The 20,156-nt window shown below is 39.5% G+C and overlaps 1 protein-coding gene across 1 annotated transcript in view; it reads right to left on the bottom strand.

The window, feature by feature from the left end:
• nrxn3a (neurexin 3a) overlaps positions 1-20,156 on the bottom strand; it is a 174,826-nt gene that overhangs the window by 74,166 nt on the left and 80,504 nt on the right. Inside the window, exons 6-8 of the mRNA XM_053435201.1 lie at positions 17,783-17,944; positions 755-1,048; positions 125-272 (exon numbers count right to left, since the gene is read on the bottom strand). Coding sequence (XP_053291176.1) covers positions 125-272; positions 755-1,048; positions 17,783-17,944 — 604 coding nt within the window. The remainder of the gene's footprint in view (positions 1-124; positions 273-754; positions 1,049-17,782; positions 17,945-20,156) is intronic.

Raw genomic sequence — 20,156 nt, forward strand, 5'->3', positions numbered from 1 at the left:
AACACTTTTCCATTCATGCGAATTGGACAAACAGTTTGATTTCATTTAAAAAAAAGTTATTCTCCAAAACAAATCTGTTCCTTAATTATATGGAAAATTCACAAACTTCGCCATCACAACTGACCTGAGCGTCCATCTCTCTGGATGTCCACGTGATACCAGGCACCATCATTGACCTTTGTCTGGGTGGCCTTCACTTTGATAGTCCCAGAGCCCATGTCTAACAGCAGGTAGAGGCTGCCATCCAGCAGCTCTACAGCAAAGAAATCCACCTTGACAGATGCGAAAGAAGTCATGATCAGAGTTAACCTTTCAGTCACATTAATATCATTACATTTGGCTAAGCCCCAAACACAAATTGTTTATCTCGATGCAGCACATAAATACAATATATTTATGTGAATATTTATTAAAAGTATTCAAATATAAATTGAGGGAGGTCCATTGGAAACATTCTTGGTTTAAATGCTTATAAGTCATAGATGTATGCAACCTGTTATGAAGTGTAATGAGTAAACATTTCTTCACTTCAATTGGCCAAAATGTTATATATGATCTCTGTGATTCTTGGTCCTCCATGTTATCTATAGTTTTTAGGTAAAATGCAACTGGCTTTGCAGTTTGTCTGAAGCACAGTCGTCAAGAGGATTCATAAGTCCTTCTGACTAAATATTAGCACAAATGGTTAGGAGGGCATTTCTTTGAGCAGAAGGGAAATCAAACATCAATGAAATCTTGATGACTATGGACTGACCTTGGTGTTCTTCTGGCTGCGGGCGGCATCTTTGCGCTCCTGGGGTTTGCCATGGGTGAAAAGGATTAGGCCATTGGGCTCAGTCGTGCGGAAGTCGAAAGATATGGATCCCATCCGCTTGGTGTTCCACTTGGGCAGGCTGATGTAGGCCTCGGGAGTCTCAAAAGAAATGGGGTCCAATGTGGCCACATTCTCACACTTGTAGGACACCTCACCCTGGATTTTCATCTTAGGGTCCACGATTCGAGCCAGGCGGGACAACTCGAGTCGGATGTCATTGTTCTTATATATCACCTGTGATAGAGAAATGATAGCATTACAATCAAACATCTGCTTAGGTGTGTTCAAACATGGATATTGAAACTTGGATTACTCAACCAAATACTTAATGGTAAAATTCCAAAAGTTAACATTGTTAATAAAGTAAGCTGCAAGTTTTCTTGTTAAACCTGAATGTAACACAAAGGTGATCAGTTATTGGATTCCAACAACAAATGAGTTGAACTGCTCTATATCGGAAACTGGGGTCAAGATTACACCCTAAAATCCTGAGCTTTATTCAATTGAAGATCCTGGATCCTGAAATGCAAAATGATGAATGTCGCCACACTAGACCGTATTTAAAGATAGAAAGTATGATATCCCCCCAAAAGTGAATCCAAATCATTTTGATCACACCTTGGTAGCTTGCTGCAGAAAAATTAAAAACCCTCCTCATCTTCTCCCATGCCTGGGATATTGAAGCTTCATGTTTGCACAAGGGGACACCGACTGTACACCAATGGTCCTCATCAAAAAGATGAACCACTGTCTGCTTCAAGTGAAACATAAGAGGAGACTGGGAAGTGATTCTTTGTCACATGAAATGGTCTGCTCTGCCTCACACTGACTAATGACTTGACAAAAGAAGCAGACACAATCTCTCTCTCTCTCTCTCTCTCTCTCTCTCTCTCTCTCTCTCTCTCTCTCTCTCTCTCTCTCTCTCTCTCTCACAATCATTCCCCCACACACACTGACTCAGCTGATGCGTGGCTTCCCTCAGCTAATTCAAGAACCTGACTTCAGGCTCTGGCAAAAGATCTGTCAACCATAACGTGGGTAAAATGACTATGCTGATCTGAAAAACATAATAAATGTTTATGATTTGCTTGTGGATAACCAGTGGTATAGCAAAAGAACCAGTAAAGTATATTATCAGAGTACATGTACTACAAGGTAAACTAGCCAACTACATGATATTTACTCATGCACATTTCTACATACCTGTCTACATAAAAATTTGATTTAACAAAACATCTTGTCTGGTACATGAGGGGCCGAGCTGCATTCACATTGGGAGAGAAGCGGGGGGGGCATGTGAAAAGGGTGGCCATTGATGCAGGACTAAAGCAGTGGCTGCCCAGCCTCCACCAACTGTTTCTGAAGATGAAGATAAAGTACGGCAATAAAAATCAGAATAGCACTCACTAAAGTCCTGAAAATGATAGTAAACAGCTGTCTGCCCTTTACATACGTATCTTTTGTAATCTGCTATATTCAAATGGTATTATGCCTCTGAGGGAGAATTGTAAAATATTACAGAACATTATTAGGATTAATTAAAGCAGCACATATTATACAAGTAAAATTAAGATTTTTATTCATCATAATTATGATTTTTATATAATGGAAGTAGTTATTGTTTGTGAGGTACAGATCTTTGACATGACAGAGTTGCACTGCTGAAGCATTTTCATAATCAAATATTATGGCTAGTGCAGTTGTGGACAAGTTCAATTCCCTATCGTAAAGTGGCTGTTCTTTGCTGTTACTGATCTATCCAAATGCATCCTGGGGCATTTTAGTCTGCAGCTGTTGATAAAGCCCCTTTAATTTGGAATTTGGAATTAAACAAAGAAAACAAAGGGGAACTCAGACCATCCTTCAGCCTGTAGCACTGAGAAACAGACAGATGTGTTGATGAACAACAAAAGGACCACATTGATTACAGCTTTTGATGACATGTGACGACCATTTCCAGAAATCTGCGGCTGACACCATGAAGTTCAGTGCTGTGCAGGATAATGTCCTCAAACTTAATTTTGTATGACCAACTGAAACTATTGTTAGAAATTAGAAAATTAGAAAATATTTTGGGATATTATTGTTAAGCAAAAATTTAACATAAGCCTGCTTCTAGTAATGCCCGGATGTCTTTGCAGTCTTTTAGGAGTACAACACATAACAAAAAAATGAAAGTAAAAAAACTCAGTGATTTGTAGTGCAGAGTACCAGACTCCACCTTCATGCTCACACAGTTCACACTGAATAAACCCTACAGACAAGCTACAGACCTTCCTGGGCTGCATTCATACCCAGATACACGGTCTACGTTGCTCGTCATGAAGCTCATTTTTAACCCATGCAGCTTCCTGTATGAGGAGGTGTCTTTTCAATGATGGAAGTTAATGAAAAACACTAAGTGACCAATCTTCTATCACAGTAGCACTAAATGATGTCAATAACAACGGGAGGATGCTGTCACGTAAGGGGTTGTGTGTGTAAATGGAAATCTCCTTAAGTAGCAAATTGAGGGCCGTTTTCCCCTCTAATTCTCTAGGCAGAGAAACACCCTCTGTCTGGCTATATTTTGGGGCACATACATGCACAAAACAAACACACCATCACTTCCATTTCCCTCTCTTTTATATGAATGTCTTTGCGCCTGCTCCTCGCCCGGGGTTCTCTCTAAAAGAGGCCAGTGATGGCTGAGTAGGTAGATTGAGGGGATTGGCCGAGATTATCGATATTCCACCGCAGATTTGACAGTAAATCAACTTATCCCTTAAGGTGCTTGGGGACTAGATGGAAGATTGTCTTTTTCCTCATCTCTCCTCACTTTATTGCCTTTCCTTCTCTTTCTGTTACATCCATTCTGCTCTCTCCTTCCAGATCCATCTATCTCATTCCCCCACCTCCCTATAAGAAATGACCATTATGTCTGCTGGCTCTGACTGAACATAAGTAACCTGAGCCCCTTCAGCAGCTCCATCGCTTTCTCTTCCAAAACAAAAGCCTAAATAAGAATGACAGTCTCTTCAGACTCACCCCCAGCACAGAAGGGAAAGCTAACAACCGGCTTAGTAGAGAATATTAATAATAATATAATCCACATTTCTGTCTATATTGTTAACTGTTATGATGTAATAATAGTGAGTTATTATGTATTTGTTGTGTTCATCTTTACTCTATAAAGATCTGGATTCTGCAGCACCAAGGATCCATACTCTCTGCCAATAAATTCCACAGATATTTTTACACCGGTTTCCACAACAGCCAGTAGCAAGGACATCTGCATCATGTACAAATGGCAGATAAAAGGTAAAAGGGCTTCTGTCCATACCATGGATGGTACTCTGAACCTTCTCATTTGATCAAAGTGTGACAGAGGGGTATCAAAAAGCTATAAAACAGCAGTCAATTTAACTGTACCTCAAGAAATAACACAGGTTGAAATGAATCTTCAGGATAACCCTCCTCATGGTAAGATGTGAAGGTGTCATATATTCAGGAGAATTTTTACAGAGATTGGTGAAATCTACTTATATACATTGTAAGGATTTTAGGGTGCAACATCATCGTGACAATAAAATGTCATCATGAGAGTAATGCAGCTTCAACATGTCAACCTCGATGTCCGAGCGACACTGGCTGCATGAGCGCCGCATGTGCGAGGCAGAACGTCTTACTTTCATTGTAGTGATCATACCACCACACGCTGCCTGTGCAAACAACAGAGGCCTGCGACACGCTGCAGGTCAGGGCTGCCGTCTGCTCATACAGCCATTGGCGCGGGCGTTAAGGTATAGAGCAGGGGTGTCCAAACTACGGCCCTCGGGCCATCTGCGGCCCGCCATCCATTTAAAAAAAACTTTTAGTAGCACTTAAATGACACTTACTTATAGCACTTTGTAGTTTTGCTAGTTCTGGGTTTGTACCCTCGGGTACCCTTGAATGCACTGATTGTAAATCGCTTTGGATAAAAGCATCAGCTAAATGAATTGTAATGTAATGGACTATGGCCCATTGTATGTACTTCTCAGTTTAGACACTAGGTGGCGTCCAACTCAGCCCTGACCTGCCAGCTGTGCCTCAGAACAGTTGGCAGGCCCCCTGGGGCGTGGCAGCGTTTTTTTCTGTATGTGCGAATTTTGTTCTGTATGTGGCCCTCGGGATAAAAAGTTTGGACAGCCCTGGTATAGAGGTTTAAGATGTGCATCCAGCCTCTTACCTGTTAAAGAGGAACATTCTGAAACATTCAGACATTACTTAGTTAATTTTCATTTTTACAAAGGGAGAGCCTACTAAAATATGTAATTTAGAAGCAATGTTAGTGACACCCATGAGACACAATTCCTCTTCTACCTAATCAGTTGAATTCTCAGATCCGCCCATAAGAAGAAGTTGGAATTCTTGAGACTCAGCACTAAAATGTGCACTTTACTTAACCTGGACCATTGTGAACATTGATGGAATTTATGGCCATGTGTCACTATTAAAGAGTCCTGCAGATAATTGGTTCTTTATTGTTCCCTGTGAATAGTAAAGTCCTCAGACTGGGTAGCAAAGGAGGAAGGTCTGATTAACCAATCTCACAGAGTCACATTTGCAAATTGTTGTATTTATAAGGTAATACATGATGTCTATGGCTGCAAATCGAGCATGTCCAAACCATTTGGGTTAGCAATTATAAAAAAAAAGCCTAATTAAGATCCAAGGAATGTTTTTACCAGCCGTGGAATATAAAAAAATCAATGAGCTGTCGAGAAGTGTTATTCTCTACTTGCACAATATAGTGTGACGTACTTCCCATTTCCGCAAGCCAGTCGGTTAGCTTCCTGTCAAAGCCAGACTGTTACTCTGGCATCTAACTTGATCTCCACACAGTGTTTCTCGATACTGTTGGCACTCTCACAGTTAACTTTTTATATATTGTAAATAGTATCTACTATTAGTTTTTGTATATAGCGTTCGATGTAAGAATTATTTTTTTATTTGTTTGTGTGGATGAGTCTGAAAGCAGCCTGTCTGTATGTTGAAACACTCTGAGAGCATCTGAGTTATGTCAGATGTCTGTCTGAGTCACTGTCTTTCAGTGACAAGCTGAGGGAAGATGACATCTATCAATCTGTGAAGCCAACGTTTCTTTGTTGTGGCTTGTTAGTGTTTTATAGTTAAAAAATAGCCAGTAGGGTGTTTGAAAGAGCTCAAAATGGAATGCATGAGAATCCAGAAATGTCTCTCTATCTGTCTGTTCTTCACATTTCTACCAATCAAGTTGAAATTATAGGCGGGGGAATTTCTGACAACCTGGGGGAGGTGCAGTTGTCGACTCGGGTGGTTTGGATGAGCGGTTATTGAGGCAACACTTACGGTGATGTCACTGTGATATCGCCCGACTGTCATAAGCTGCTCTCAGACATGCACTGAACTCTGGAGAGCCTTCGGACTTTCTCCACAGGGGCTGTATGTGTTCCTGTGTTCCCTTCAAAAGACGTGGGATCTTCGAAGCTCAATCAATAAATTACATCCTGCCTCTGCCTGCTGCACCACCCTCAGCCAAATCCTTTGGAGGATTTGATGCTGTTGTGAAGCTGTCTGAGCGGCGAATCTGTGAAAGGCAAACTCTGGAGGAAGCCTGGACCCATTTCTCAGGAGATCCTCCAGTGGTCATTGCTGAAAACGGCTTCATAGGCTCTTAGGACTTGATCTACTTAAGGTTTGCGCATGTAAAAAACGTGTGCAAACATATTGGTCAGAGGCATCTCTTCCACCGGCCCCCCCCACCTGTTTTATTTGCAGATGTTTTATTATGAGATATTTTTTCCTAGTTCTTCTTCTTATGTCATGCCAGCTTCTCTTAATTTCGGAGGTTGTTCTTTTTGTTTTACCCATAGCATTTACTCTCTCGCAGATACTCTCCCATAATTTTTCTTTGAATCATATTAATATTTCAAACAACATGTTTGTTTGCCTCTTCCCCTAACACCTTCAATTCCATGGCATTAAATTTCACTTTGCTCTTGCGGTCACTCTGCTCTCTGTAATGCTCCATGGCGGGAATTTTTAGATTACTCAGAGTGAATTATCCTTACACAGAAAACCCCGGCCTACGAAGAAGCAGAGGCTACAGAGCTAGACAGCGTCAGAGGCATGCAGAATATACAATTTTCTGACTGTTATGACAATTTCAGAATGTGCAGAAGATGGTGTGTCAGCAACAATCTTAAAATGGTAGCGTGCATCTGTGCATTTTATGTTTGATGGTTTATTTCCTGCAGAACAATGATTTATATCACAAAATATCTGTTATATTATGATGACTCCGGGGAACATGAATGTGTTACTTATATATGAGGATAGGCTACATGCACAATGCCTTAAGCCTGCATGAACTACATTAGACCGGTAATAACTATGATCCCTAAAGAGCTCTAATGGCAGCTCAACACAAAATGATCGTACAACGGTCGCATAAAGGACAACAAAAGACAAGATGCAGGCAGTCGATTGTGTACAGATCCTGTCTGCACGTAGAACAGAAGCTATAGAAATGTGTCACCTCAGCAAACATGAGATCTGCAGCTGAGTTCAAAAGGGAGGAAACACAATACTATTATCACTGGCTTAAATGTCAAATAAATTTAGATTGCTGTATTTAGACATTTGTAAAGAGAAATATCAAATCCTGACACTAGTTCAGGTTGGCATGAGTTGCTCAGCTTGTTCATGGATTGGACAATACATTTGGGATTACTATAAATCACTCATCTCAGACACTCATATCTTGGTTTTATTTGTAGAACATGATACATAACGTAGTCTTCAATTCTGAAAATGTCTCCTCGCATGACAAGGATTTTATAAATGTAGTCTTGTCACCAAGTTCAGGATGGTTCTCTTACTCTATCTCTCTCTCTCTCCCTCTCTCACACGCACACACACACAAACACACACACACATTTTTCCCTGTTACCCTGTTTGCTCATAAAATACACCATAACTCATATAAAATGTGGCTCTGGACTAGAGGGGGAAGGAGGGTATAGGAGGAGGGAATGGAGGGTGTAGCTGACAATTTGACAAGTCACTTTAAGGTCCCTGCCACCTCTAAACAATCATAGCAAAGGGGCCTTTCAACATGCAAAGGGAGCTTATCAGTACGCTACAGATGCAGGCTGCAGGTTAACATGAGAATAAGGTATTAACAGAGACTGATAGCAGACTAAGGGATATCCAACACAAACACACACAGACGCGCACACACACACACACACACCTACACAACATACAGTTAGTATACATATATGCAAACAAATATATAAAAATATGTACAGTATATTATACCCAAATACTATATACTCAACAGGCACTTAACCTGGAACACCTGTAAACCTACTCAATAATGCATTTATCCAAGTGCAATGCATTAAATCCTAGAGACACTATAATAATGGATGGAGGCACAGTGGTGTAGTGGTTAGCAGTTCTACAACCTTCCTCCAACAGTCCAAGGACATTCGGGTGAACTGGCAACTCCATATTTTCTGTAGCTGTGAAAAACACACAGTCATAGTCTCTATATCTTGCCCCTTTGAAAGAATGGCCTACTGCACAGTGTCAGTGGCTTTGACTGTGGTGTGAGTTTAGGTTCCAGTTATTGAGGTTATTGCCAATTCTTGGTAAAAGGATTTCTTGCCAATATCTAAACAAAACATGTTTGTAAATACTAAACACCATTAAAAAAATGCATAATGTTTCAAACAAATGCACAAGAATGTTCTAATACATTACGACTTTGGGAGAGAGAGAGAGAGAGAGAGAGAGAGAGAGAGAGAGAGAGAGAGAGAGAGAGAGAGAGAGAGAGAGAGAGAGATTCTGTTGGGGCAACAGAAAGCTATAGAAAATGTCCGACAATGGCCAAATGATAGAAATCCATCATGCATTATCTTTTGCAGCAGACCTCCACACACACACACACACACAAACACGCTAACACATACACACACACACACACACTCTTTTACTGTGTTTGAGAATAAAATAATATTATTGATAAAATAATGATAATAATTATAATAATAATAGTAATAGTAATAGGACTAAGAATAATAATAACCTGCATTATCTGCACTAATCCACACAAGGTTACTAAATGCTTTACAAAATACGTGGCATCTTCTTCTTTGTCTGGTTTATTAACGGGAAGCAACCATCGTCAAGGTTCATTACCCCCATCTACTACTTTATTTCTCTTTGCCAGATCGCCCCTAGAGCAGACATCTTGATCAGTGTCAAAAGCTGTCCCATTTAAGAAACTACAAAAAATGCAGTTGCAATAAAATTAAGATGAAAGGGAATAAAGGGAGTTAAAGCAGTAGCACCAGAATTACAAATTGCATGTTAAAAATGCTTCCTATAAAAATAAATTTTGAGCACTGATATAGCTAGAGAGTTAGTCAGTTTGGAGTTCCAGTGCCTCAGGGTCCTGAAAGAGAAAGTCAGGACACCCTGATTAGCCATCCCGGAGTGGCTGATCTCAGGTTTGTGGGGAATGCAGGGAGTCAAGAGCTCCGAAATGCAAATAGTTGAAAGTTATTTAAAGAATCTTAAATCAAGTTTAACTGGCAACAAATGTAGGGATCCAAGGATTGGCGTGATACAGATTGTTTAAGTTAAAATACGAGCAGCAGCATTTTGAACAAAATGCGAATTGTTACTGAAGTTTGACTAAGGCACGTATAAAGGGCATTAGACGGGAAAAGACAAAGGCCTGTAGGAGCTTTTCTAAGTCAGAGAGAGATTAAACTGATTGAATTTTGGATGTATGTTGTAGGTGGAGGTAGCAAGATTTTTTTTCATTGACATGTGTTTTTTAAAATTCAGTTGGGAAATTGAATGTGACACATCGATCTTTAGCTGCTGTTTTTATATTGGTGGCCAGGGGAACTGTAACTCTGTTAGGAAAAACACGCGGCTGATGTTGTCTGGCTTGAAAGACAAATAGATTTGGGTGTCATCAGCAGAGGAATGATAGGATATCCCATTAGAATACCTGATGATGTTTCCTAATAGCAGCATGTACAGGGAAAATATGATGGGACCAAGAATAGAACATTGTGGTCCCCCCTGCACATCAGTGGAGCCAAGGATGAGACATTATTTCCAATAGAAACAGAAAATCATCTGTCTGAGAGATAAGACTGGAACTATCTGAGGGCAGTTCCGCATAAACCAACACACTGTTTTAGTCTATCGATGATGTCAAATGCGGCACTGAGGTCAAGTAGCAGTAAGACAGAGTCATCACCAGCATCAACAGACATCAATAAATCATTTTTAATCTAGAGGAGAGTGGTTTCGGTATTGTGTTGTGTGCTAAATCTAGATTGGAATTTATAAAAATATTATCATTGTCGAACACAGCTAAAACACCAGCTGTCCCAGGGTTGTACTGCATTTTGTAGATTGTAGCCAAAGCAACATTTCATTGTTAGCGTCCAAAACTTCCACAAGAGAGAAAGAAACTGATGTGGTCAGGTCACTTACAATAAAGCATGTGTCCTCAAACCTTACAAGTACAATGGCTGTAATGCAAAATACATGGGAAGGTTTTGTAATGATCTGCCTTTGAATATCAGTGTTGGGATTGTCCCTGGAGCTTACATGTTGTCCTGAGGGAAGTGTTTGACTCAAGATTATGAGAGAGTTATGGAAAGGGCTTCCTCTCAAACACAGTTTCTCACTGTGTTCTGCCTCACTGGATTTTGATAAATTTCTTGTGATTTTCAGAGTAGCGATAACACACAGTTCGTGTGAAGCACTTAATTAGAAGATTAATGAACAACAGATTCTCAACAGTGAATTTGTTTTGAAGATAACGTAATGATAACTTTATTCTGTCTTTTAGTGAAAGAGTAAAAAATATTACATCTGGCAAGTCCCTTTTTTATGGTTTTGTGTAGTCATTGGTTCTGCTCAGTAAGGATTAGAGAAATACATTAGCTTCAAATTTCCATAACCTTAACCAAAGTGCTTTGGTTTTCTAAACCTGACCACAGACAAGACTGAGGTTGTGAGCTCCAGTCTCACATGTGCGTTGCTCCATCTTGACCACCTCCACCCACACCATGTGTATGATTCTGGTGTGGTACATGAATGTAGCGCTTCATTCAACCAAAAGACCATTGCCTCTGAGCATCAATACAGCCAGTGATGACACTGTACTGCACAATGAAAAGTATCTAAAAAGAATGTACAGGAGACACGGTAGGAATACAGGGCATCGTAATCCTGCCTCCTCTGCATCCCAAAAGAACCAAGACAAGGGGGGTCGCTCTCTCAGTCAGACACCACCATCTCAGTCTCCTGCTGCATCCAAAAACATCACACAACGCTAATATAAAGTGTACATTTACCTCTGCATAAGGCCTAATTTTTGGACTACCATTTAGCTTGAATCCTGCAGTCCTGCTATAATGGGTAAGTCAACATCATACACAAGAGATAGAGAGAGGGATGTCTGTGTTTGTGTGTGTGTGTGTGTTTGTGTGTGTGTGTGTGTGTGAGAGAGCACTGGGAGACAGAAACATTTATCATCCCCATATGTCTGCGGCTGCCTTGCACATGAATCTCCTCCCTACTGACAGCGTGTAGCGTGTGTGTTACATGTGTATGTGTCGCAAATACGGCTCTGCAGAAATGACAATTACCCAGGTCACAAAGAACTACCTGCTAACTACTCAGTTTATACAAGAATGCCTTCAGCTGCCGCTAACACCACATACTGTGTGTGTGCAAGTGGGAGTTTTCAATTTACTCTGTCAGTGCAAGTGTATATTCCATGCATGTAATAAGAAGCCATTTTTTATTCAATAAATTAGAAGGCTGTTAATAGTGCTAAAGAAAAAAAATGTATTATCCTACATATATGCTGTTGCATCATGTAGACACACCAGCAAAAAGCACTTGACAGTGTTTTGCCAAATCAGAGCTTTTGCAGTATGTGGTATTGCCCACAGGGTGGCATCATTTCCTTTGCTGAGCATACAATCTGATCTGGATCCTCCTTAGTCTGATGAAATATAGAAATAGATCCTCAGACTGTGGCTGGTGGTGTTTTTATGCATCGGTTTATTAATTAGATGAGGTCAAACCTTTCTTACCACTTCAGGACATCTTCAAGCATAAACTCTGACCTTGTCTGGATCAGTTGACTTAATGAGGACCAAAGCTTGCCCCTGATGAGGCAAAATGCAGTTTAGTTGAGGCTAGGGTCAAGTTACGTTAAGGTTTGAGTTAGGCATGAATTGGTCATGGGTAAGGTTAGGGATAAGGTTTTGGGCTTTCCAGAATGAATGATCCCCAAAGGATAGCTGCGCAAATATGTCTGTGTGTGTGTGTGTGTGTGTGTGTGTGTGTGTGTGTGTGTGTGTGTGTGTGTCTGTGTGTGTAATTGTGTGTATTTGTGTGTGTGTGTGCTTTCAGTTGGAGGGTATTTTGGAGAAAAACATATTTATGACAATGACTTCATAATTATTGGCCTATATATGAAGTAAATAAATCATTGAAAATGTATTATAAAGTACAGTTAATTAGCCTCATCCTTATAATATATTTCCATATAATCTTTCAAAAACACCAAGTCATCCAAGCTGAATGATTATATAGGTCGTCTGTCCCTTCTGATACTACATATGGGGGCAGGCATACAACCGTCATCATGGTAACAATAGAAAAAACATGGTTTAGGTTGTGGAACAAATATAGGTTAAAGAAACAACATAGATTATTGGTTTCACAAAGAAAACCAACATAATGTACTGTATCTCCTTGAAATGGCCCACACAGGTTCCAAAGAATTAACATAATGGAGCACTATCGACTGAAGAGCCACATTCATTTCTTCAGATTTGATGGAAACCAAACCAATGCTTAAATAGTGTCATTTGCACTGAAGAATGTTATGAATGCATGTTGATCTCTTTCTTTGTCCACAGAAATGTTGGTCAGCAGTGGTCAGCACTGTCACCTTGCAGCAAGAAGGTTCTCGTCTGAATGCCAGCTCAGTCAGGGCTTGTCTGTGTCAAGCTTGGATGTTCTCCCCAAGTTTCCATGGGTTTTCTCCCACAGTCCACCCTGTGGTAGGGTGGACTGAAAGCTCATGTAGCAGCCCTCTCCCCCAATGTTAAAGGATAAGCGGAAAAGATAATAGATGGATCTCGGGTTTTGAAAGTGCCAAGCGGAAAAGACGCAAATTCAATAATGTAGTTTTTAGTAAAACTGCATAAGAACTGACTAATCAGAAGTAAACCTACTCATTATGCAGCAAAATTACCCTTGTCTTCTGTTATTATGAGTCATGACTGTGTGCACAGCTTTTATCCTTGTTTTTTATATTTTGCACATGATTGAACAAAATCAAATGATGTGTATTTTTGACATTATTAAAATGCAAATTTAGATTGAAAGTGTAAATTAAAACACACAAAGATTTACTATAGCTGTAAAATAAATACAGTGGTGTAACGTCACACTCACCTGAACGCATTGGAAGCTTCAACAGGAATCATTCTAATTCATTCTATTGCTTCGCTTTGTTTGTGTTGCGTTGTGTTGTGTTGTAAAGGTGAAGCTGAGAAAGGCTCAACTCCTGAGATGCAGGGGGCAGCTGTACACCAAGCTAACCTTGCCACAAAGTCAGCCATGAAAGACAAATTTCTACAGACAGTACATACAGTATGTGTTCTGTAAGAAGAACATTGAATAGAAATATAGAGCAAGAACCGAGTACAGTACTTGAGTAAATTACCAGTATTTGGTTAAATTCCACCACTGTTTGTTTGGTACCACAGGGATATGAGGAAACGTCTGTGATTCCCTCTTGACAACATGGAGAACTAAACTTAATCACAGGTCATAACACTGAACTTCTTTTGGTCTAATTTAGTTTGGTTTTTAAATCTAATTTTGCCAAAATGTTTTAATGCAGTAGATTAACATACTTAAGAGTGGTCAAAATGCTATGAAAATATGTTTAATGTCAGTAGCAAAATCTGTTACTACAGGAGGAAAGTGAGAATAACAGTCATTGTGTTTGCTCATCCTTCGTGCACTGTCTGTGAACCAGTCCTTTGTGCTTCTTTGCTGGCTACAGTATACAGGCACAGTCAGAGGCCTCCATGTGAGTGGATGATGGAGGTGTAATGACAATGACAATTATAGCAATTATGTGTTATTGTAGGCCATTATGTATTTTGTAGGTTTGGAGATGTAGGCTTTCTCTGTAATTGCTGGCTTATGAAAGGCATAACAATCATGCGCCAGCCAACCACAGGGGCTACCAAGGGAGACCAGCACCTGGTGCCATGGTAACAAAACATTTATCCATGATGCCGCTCTGTGATGGCAAGGACAAGAGCATTGGCAGCAGGCAAATTAGCCTTAATGGCAAGGAGTGGAGGATGCGAGGGTGCTGGACAGCAGAGGCAGAGCTTGTGGGTTCTGCAGATGTGTGGGTGAGTAGCATGTGTGCGACTGTATAAGAGAGAGGGTATGAGGACAATCTTTCAGACAGGGTGTGTTTGTGTGTGTGAGACCATTGAGCATAGATTCATGTGAGTTATAGTGTAACATCTCATGCCATGCAGGAGAACAATAGTTCTCATTAGTAGTCTTATTAGTTTCATCTAACTAACTGTCCATCGGACGTCTGATGAATGTGATTGGAGTGAAATTCTAATTTCTTGGAAATTAACTGCTTGTTGCTGATGTCTTTAGATTGACAATTTATAATTATTGCTCCTGACAACAAACAAAACCTGTGATAACTGATTAATCATTTAAGTCATTTGTGGTGAGAAAACCTATTTTCAATCACGTATGAATCTTTTTCCTTTATTTTTACACACTTACACTATTGCACATGTGTTGCAAATATACTGTGAATGAAAGGCTGGTACTGAAAAATATAAACATCAAATCACAAACACACATTATGATTTGAAGATAGTAGCAAACAGACTGTGATCAGAAATTGATGAATTTGCATGTGATTTATGATGTTGCACTTTTTTCATATCCCTGTTTCATAAATCAACACTGAAACACAAGTGTGACGCTCATGCACAGTTTTTAGGTTGGATATTACTGAATATATAATGTGGGCATCAGCCCACATGAAAAGGTCTTTGTGTCTCATAATTGTAAAGTGACAACAACACTATCCTCGGGAGAACTCAAACCTAATGGGCATGTTTGGGTATTCGTGTCTCTATTTGCATGTGTGTGTGTGTGTCTGTGTGTGTGTGTGTGTGTGTGTGTGTGTGTGTGCGTGTGTGTTTGTGTGTGTGTGTGTGTGTGTGTGTGTGCGTGTGTGTTTGTGTGTGTGTGTGTGTGTGTGTGTCTGTAAGGGGTGGGGGGTACAGGGAATTGCAAACCTGCCCAGCATGGCACAAAGCAGGAAGTAGGCCAGAGGGGGATTAAAGGGCTACTGCACCATGTCCTCCCTCTCCCTGCAGCATGTATGACGCTGTGTACTCTGTGTGTGTGTGTATACATGTGTGTTTCTACGTGTGTGTGTACTACGGAGAAAGCTGGGTCCCTGCTGCCATGCTGCAGCAACTGGCTCCAGTCAAGTACTTCGGTATGACATCATCAGCTTGAGAGAACAATATATTTGTATTTGTGTGTGTTTGTGCATGTGGCATATGTGTGTGTGTTTTTGGTTTAGCTCAGTGTGGTAACTGTTAGTATAACAAAAGCAACTTCAACATCAGGCCCAGTGCTGCTGAGACTCCATTGACATTTAAACTGTAAATGTATTTATGTATTTATATTGCACTTTTTCTAATTTTGATGACAACTCAAACTGCTTTGCAGTAGAGTTTATTTCCATTCACCCATACATTCATACAGTATGTAAATACACTGTAAATGGTGCATTTACTGTGCCTTAACTATGAGGGGCAAATCAGGGTTCAGTATCTTGATCAAGGACACATCGGCATGCAGATGGTGAGAACTGGGAATTGGACTGCCAACCTTCTGGTTAGAGGTCGACCCCCCTATACCAGTATTTTTATATGTAAAACTTAATAAAACTTTGCAAATTACAAAAAGTCTTGTCAACCTTTATCCGTTCTCAGTTTTCTGTCTTTTCTCCAAACTGTTATTTTTACCTGCAATATGTGTGCACATTTTATGTAAGTTTATAGAAGAGGTCTTACATGTGGAAATTTGAATTCTTATATTGAAATGTCCTTTCTGAAGATAGTTTAATTGGGAGTGTCATGTTTGTGTCTCAAGAATGAATTGGAGCAGTTGAACAACCGATTCAATTTGAATGCTGAAGAAATATGTCCGTTCAGCTGAAAACAGCTGAAGTATCATTTGAAGTTTTAATGACGAATAAGATGTAAGTACTGAAAACAGATAAGGTGTGAGGCAGCTGAGATGTCAGTTAGGATGTGAGCAGCGATCCTAGTTGAACACAATCAGCTGGAGTGTCAGAGCTGACACCAGCTGAAGCATGATTAGAAGAACAAGATCTGGAAGTTTAAATTTATTTCTCAATGATATTTAAATCTGAACCATTTTTTAAGTTTTTTGAAAGATTTGGAAATATTTCTTGAGGGAAAAATACATTGTATCTCGATAACAGCATGACCCAGTAGATGTTTGTGTATTTATCTGCACAGACCCTGTCTTTTGTCTATACTTTCTTATTTTCCACTTATTTTGCTGTGTTCAGGAAATTTCTACACCACAAATGTTGTGGATGTGTAGCCACCAACCAATAACAGTGTACAGGGTCTTAGGAGGTGGGACGACATCACTGCATATACAGTACAGACATACAGTACATAATGACCGCACCCTAGTGTCGGGCTGCAGTATAGGTCATAAACTTTGCCCCCTTATTTTTTAACAGACGGGCCATGAAAATAATTTATTTTCCAAAGATGATTTCTTTCATGTAAGGTATCAGTGGAGTCTACTTCAACACTATCCTTTGACAGTTGAGAGTCCTCTTCAAACAGTCCCACAACACACTTGTGTGCTGGAACGTTGTGTGCTAAGCTTTTTATATCCAGTCTATGGTGCAGAGTGAATTCCTACCATGGTTTAACTGCAGTGAAGACTTTCAATGTTTTGAAATGAAACTATTAATGATTTACTGAACTGCTGTTATCTTTCGATACATTGCATGTCGGATATTTCAGAAGTTTGATGAGCAGTTGACATTCACACCCACGTTCTCTACTTTCCAAATTAAAAGCTTATACTTTAAAGTTAAAGCAATTAAATAATGATAATGCAATGAAAGAGAGAAGGCTACCATTTGCCGACCAGTGCTGTAGTTTATCCAAGGACGTAGGAACTCAGTCCACAGACTTACTGTTACGAATTGAATGGTCCATTGTGTAGGATTTTGGTGGATCTACTGTCAGAATGAAATATATTGTTCATAGTTGTGTAGTGTATAATCACCTCAAACAAAGAATTTAGTTTTTGGCATCGTCACAATGAGTTATCAAGGATTAGGTCATCTTCCACAGAGTCAGCCATGTTGCACGGCCATGTTTTTTCAGTAGCTCTTAACAGACAAACTAAATGCTGTTGCCTTTATTACTTGGAACGTGTGGCAACAGGTTTTCTGTTATTCTGTATCTTTAAGGTCTGCACCAGGTAGAGTCGAATGAAAAGGTACATTTTAAACAGAAAAAGACAATTTTCAGATTGACTACAACAACTTTTATCTAGTGGACTTAAGCAAAACACCAGTGTGAAGATAATTATTCTCAGTAAATTTCTCTTTCTATACCCAATTTGTAATTTAAAGCCTCTTTGTCCCAGCTTCCAAATATAGTCTGAAAAGTAACACCAAAAATGTATAATACATTTTAAAGATATACATCAAAACAGCTCCCACTACACCAGCATCACGTTCACTTTCACAACCAATTATCAAAATATCAGGTACTTTACCTCCTTGAGACAGCCCATGAAGTTGTTGCTGACTGGAGAACCGGGCAGGTCAGCGGTGCTGGGGCTTCCACCCACATAAAAGAAGTCATCTGATCCCAGCATGGTGTAGTCCTCCTGGGTGTAGCCTGTGGTCGTCAGAATTCCGTCCACTGATATTGTCACCTGATAATGAGGAGTGAACAGTGAGGCTGGAAACAAAAGTATTTTTTTCCCCATTTGACTGTATTAAAGATATAATCACTCTGAGCTATGCGAATTTTAAATCTCAGACCCTGTGACATTTTATCTCTGTTACGGATCGAAATAGTTTTTTTGCAAATTAGTGCATGTTAAAACTCTTGATGGGCATGCAAGATTAGTAAAAAAAACTAACTTGACTGGGTAAACTTGGCATTAGACACTGACAAACATGGATTAATATTAAACTTCATTCCACAAAACATGTGGTGTTTATCATTCTATGTGAACTTCTTTTATGTCTGAATATAAGTGAGGGACAAAAGAAAACAAGAATCACACTGACATGGAGGAAAAAAAACAGAAAAAAGACAAACCATTAAAGGAAGGAGGAGATAGTGTCACAGCACATAAAACCAAACACAAACATGCAGGACAGGACACACAGAATGGAATATTTGACAATATTTCTGCCATAACCGAAAGTCTGACCAGCAGATGTGGAAGGAAGCTCAGCAGTTCATCACCTGAGGAATTCATGTCATGCTTCTGTATAGTTTATTAGTTCAACACTATATCTATATGACAGCCAAATTTACCATTTACAGGTTGAGACTTCATTACATAGGCCATGAGTAGTTTATGAGCTGTAACATATTGTTATAATGAAAATACCATTGTATATAAAGCGTTGAAAGTTTCTTCAAAGTCAATAAGACTCAATGATTAAATGTTGCTTACATAACAGTAATAATAACCCTCCAATATTGTATAACACATTCACATTTAGTCTATTCTGCATTAAAACAAAGTAACTTTCAACACTAGGCCTATTTATAAGTTGACTACTAGCTGAACTTAAGGTTTCTTGCTTTAAGCAGGTGGTTGTGACGGTCACTCGCCAAGCGCTTGAGCCATCGTTGTGTTTACAAGACAAGACCTTAATGCTCCCCCTGAGCAGTAGATCGGACGCAGAAAAGACGAATCAACCCTTGCATTCACCTCTGGAAACAGGAGCAGGAATCAGGTTTGATGCTGAACTCTCAATGTTTCTTCTGCATCAGTAAGTTATTGAAGCTAACGTTGACTATTAGCAGAATAGCTGATAGCTACTTTAAGGAGTGTTAGCAGAAACTTTGTTTTAAAACTTTGATTGCTTGTGATGAGTATCTGTGCTCTGGCCAAAGTTGAGAGGAAATAAAATTATCCCTTAACTTCACTACAAGTATTTTAGATTTTCAAAATGTCATTTTATTCATGGTTTCAAATAACAATAACTTTTGTTTTTACTTAGATAGTAGATTAAATACTACTGTAGACCACTGTAAGATAAAGAAAAACAAACTGACGTCTGGCCTCAGCTAAAGGTTGAGGCGACTTTACCTGCTACTAAGCTTACTACTGAGGTTTACTGAAACCACACTGTGCCCAAGTCTGACTCATGCTTCAGTATCTATGACAAAACATGAGCAGGTACTCTGTCATTTCTCATCACTATCCACTGTTTATTAAGTGACAGTTTTCATCGACAGAAACATTTGCTTTGAAAGATAAATCCGCTTTCATATTCTCCTAGTATGTTGAATCCATTTATGCGCAAGCCAAAATGGTTATAGTTAATCAGTTTTCTCCAACAGTATTGGTTGCCACATATTTTCAAGTGTTCAGAAGCATGAATGAAGATGAAAGTCAAGTGTGAGGAGGATTTGGTTCATGCACTTGTATTGTACAGTTCCAGTGATTGTTTCTCTCTTTTGGTACTTCTGACAGCTTAGACAATAATATCACCCCAAAAACATTTACCAGCAGAATCTGGAATGAAACAAATTCCGTAAACCCTCGAGGGTAAAACCCAAGCAAACACCTAGAAGAAAAAGTGATGGGTGACCGAAAAAAGGAAACTATAAAAAATATAAAGGTACAAAAACAATGTGAGTGGATGAACCAGGAAAAGGACGGAGGGACAAGGAATGTAAAGTTATCATGAAAACACATTAGGGAATCATTTCTTGATGTAGAGAAGTCTATAAAGCAAAGGAAAAAGAACACAGCAAACCAAAAGATGACAATAAGAATGATATCTACCATACAGTGGAGTTTGTTTACCATAGCGTATCCAATGCCTGTTTGCTTTGCAGAAAGGTGGGGTAGGCAAGTGTGTTAATACATTAAAAAAAATCAAATGAAAAGCATATGA

Source organism: Pleuronectes platessa, chromosome 11, assembly GCF_947347685.1.
Source record: "Pleuronectes platessa chromosome 11, fPlePla1.1, whole genome shotgun sequence".
Lineage (NCBI taxonomy): Eukaryota > Metazoa > Chordata > Actinopteri > Pleuronectiformes > Pleuronectidae > Pleuronectes > Pleuronectes platessa.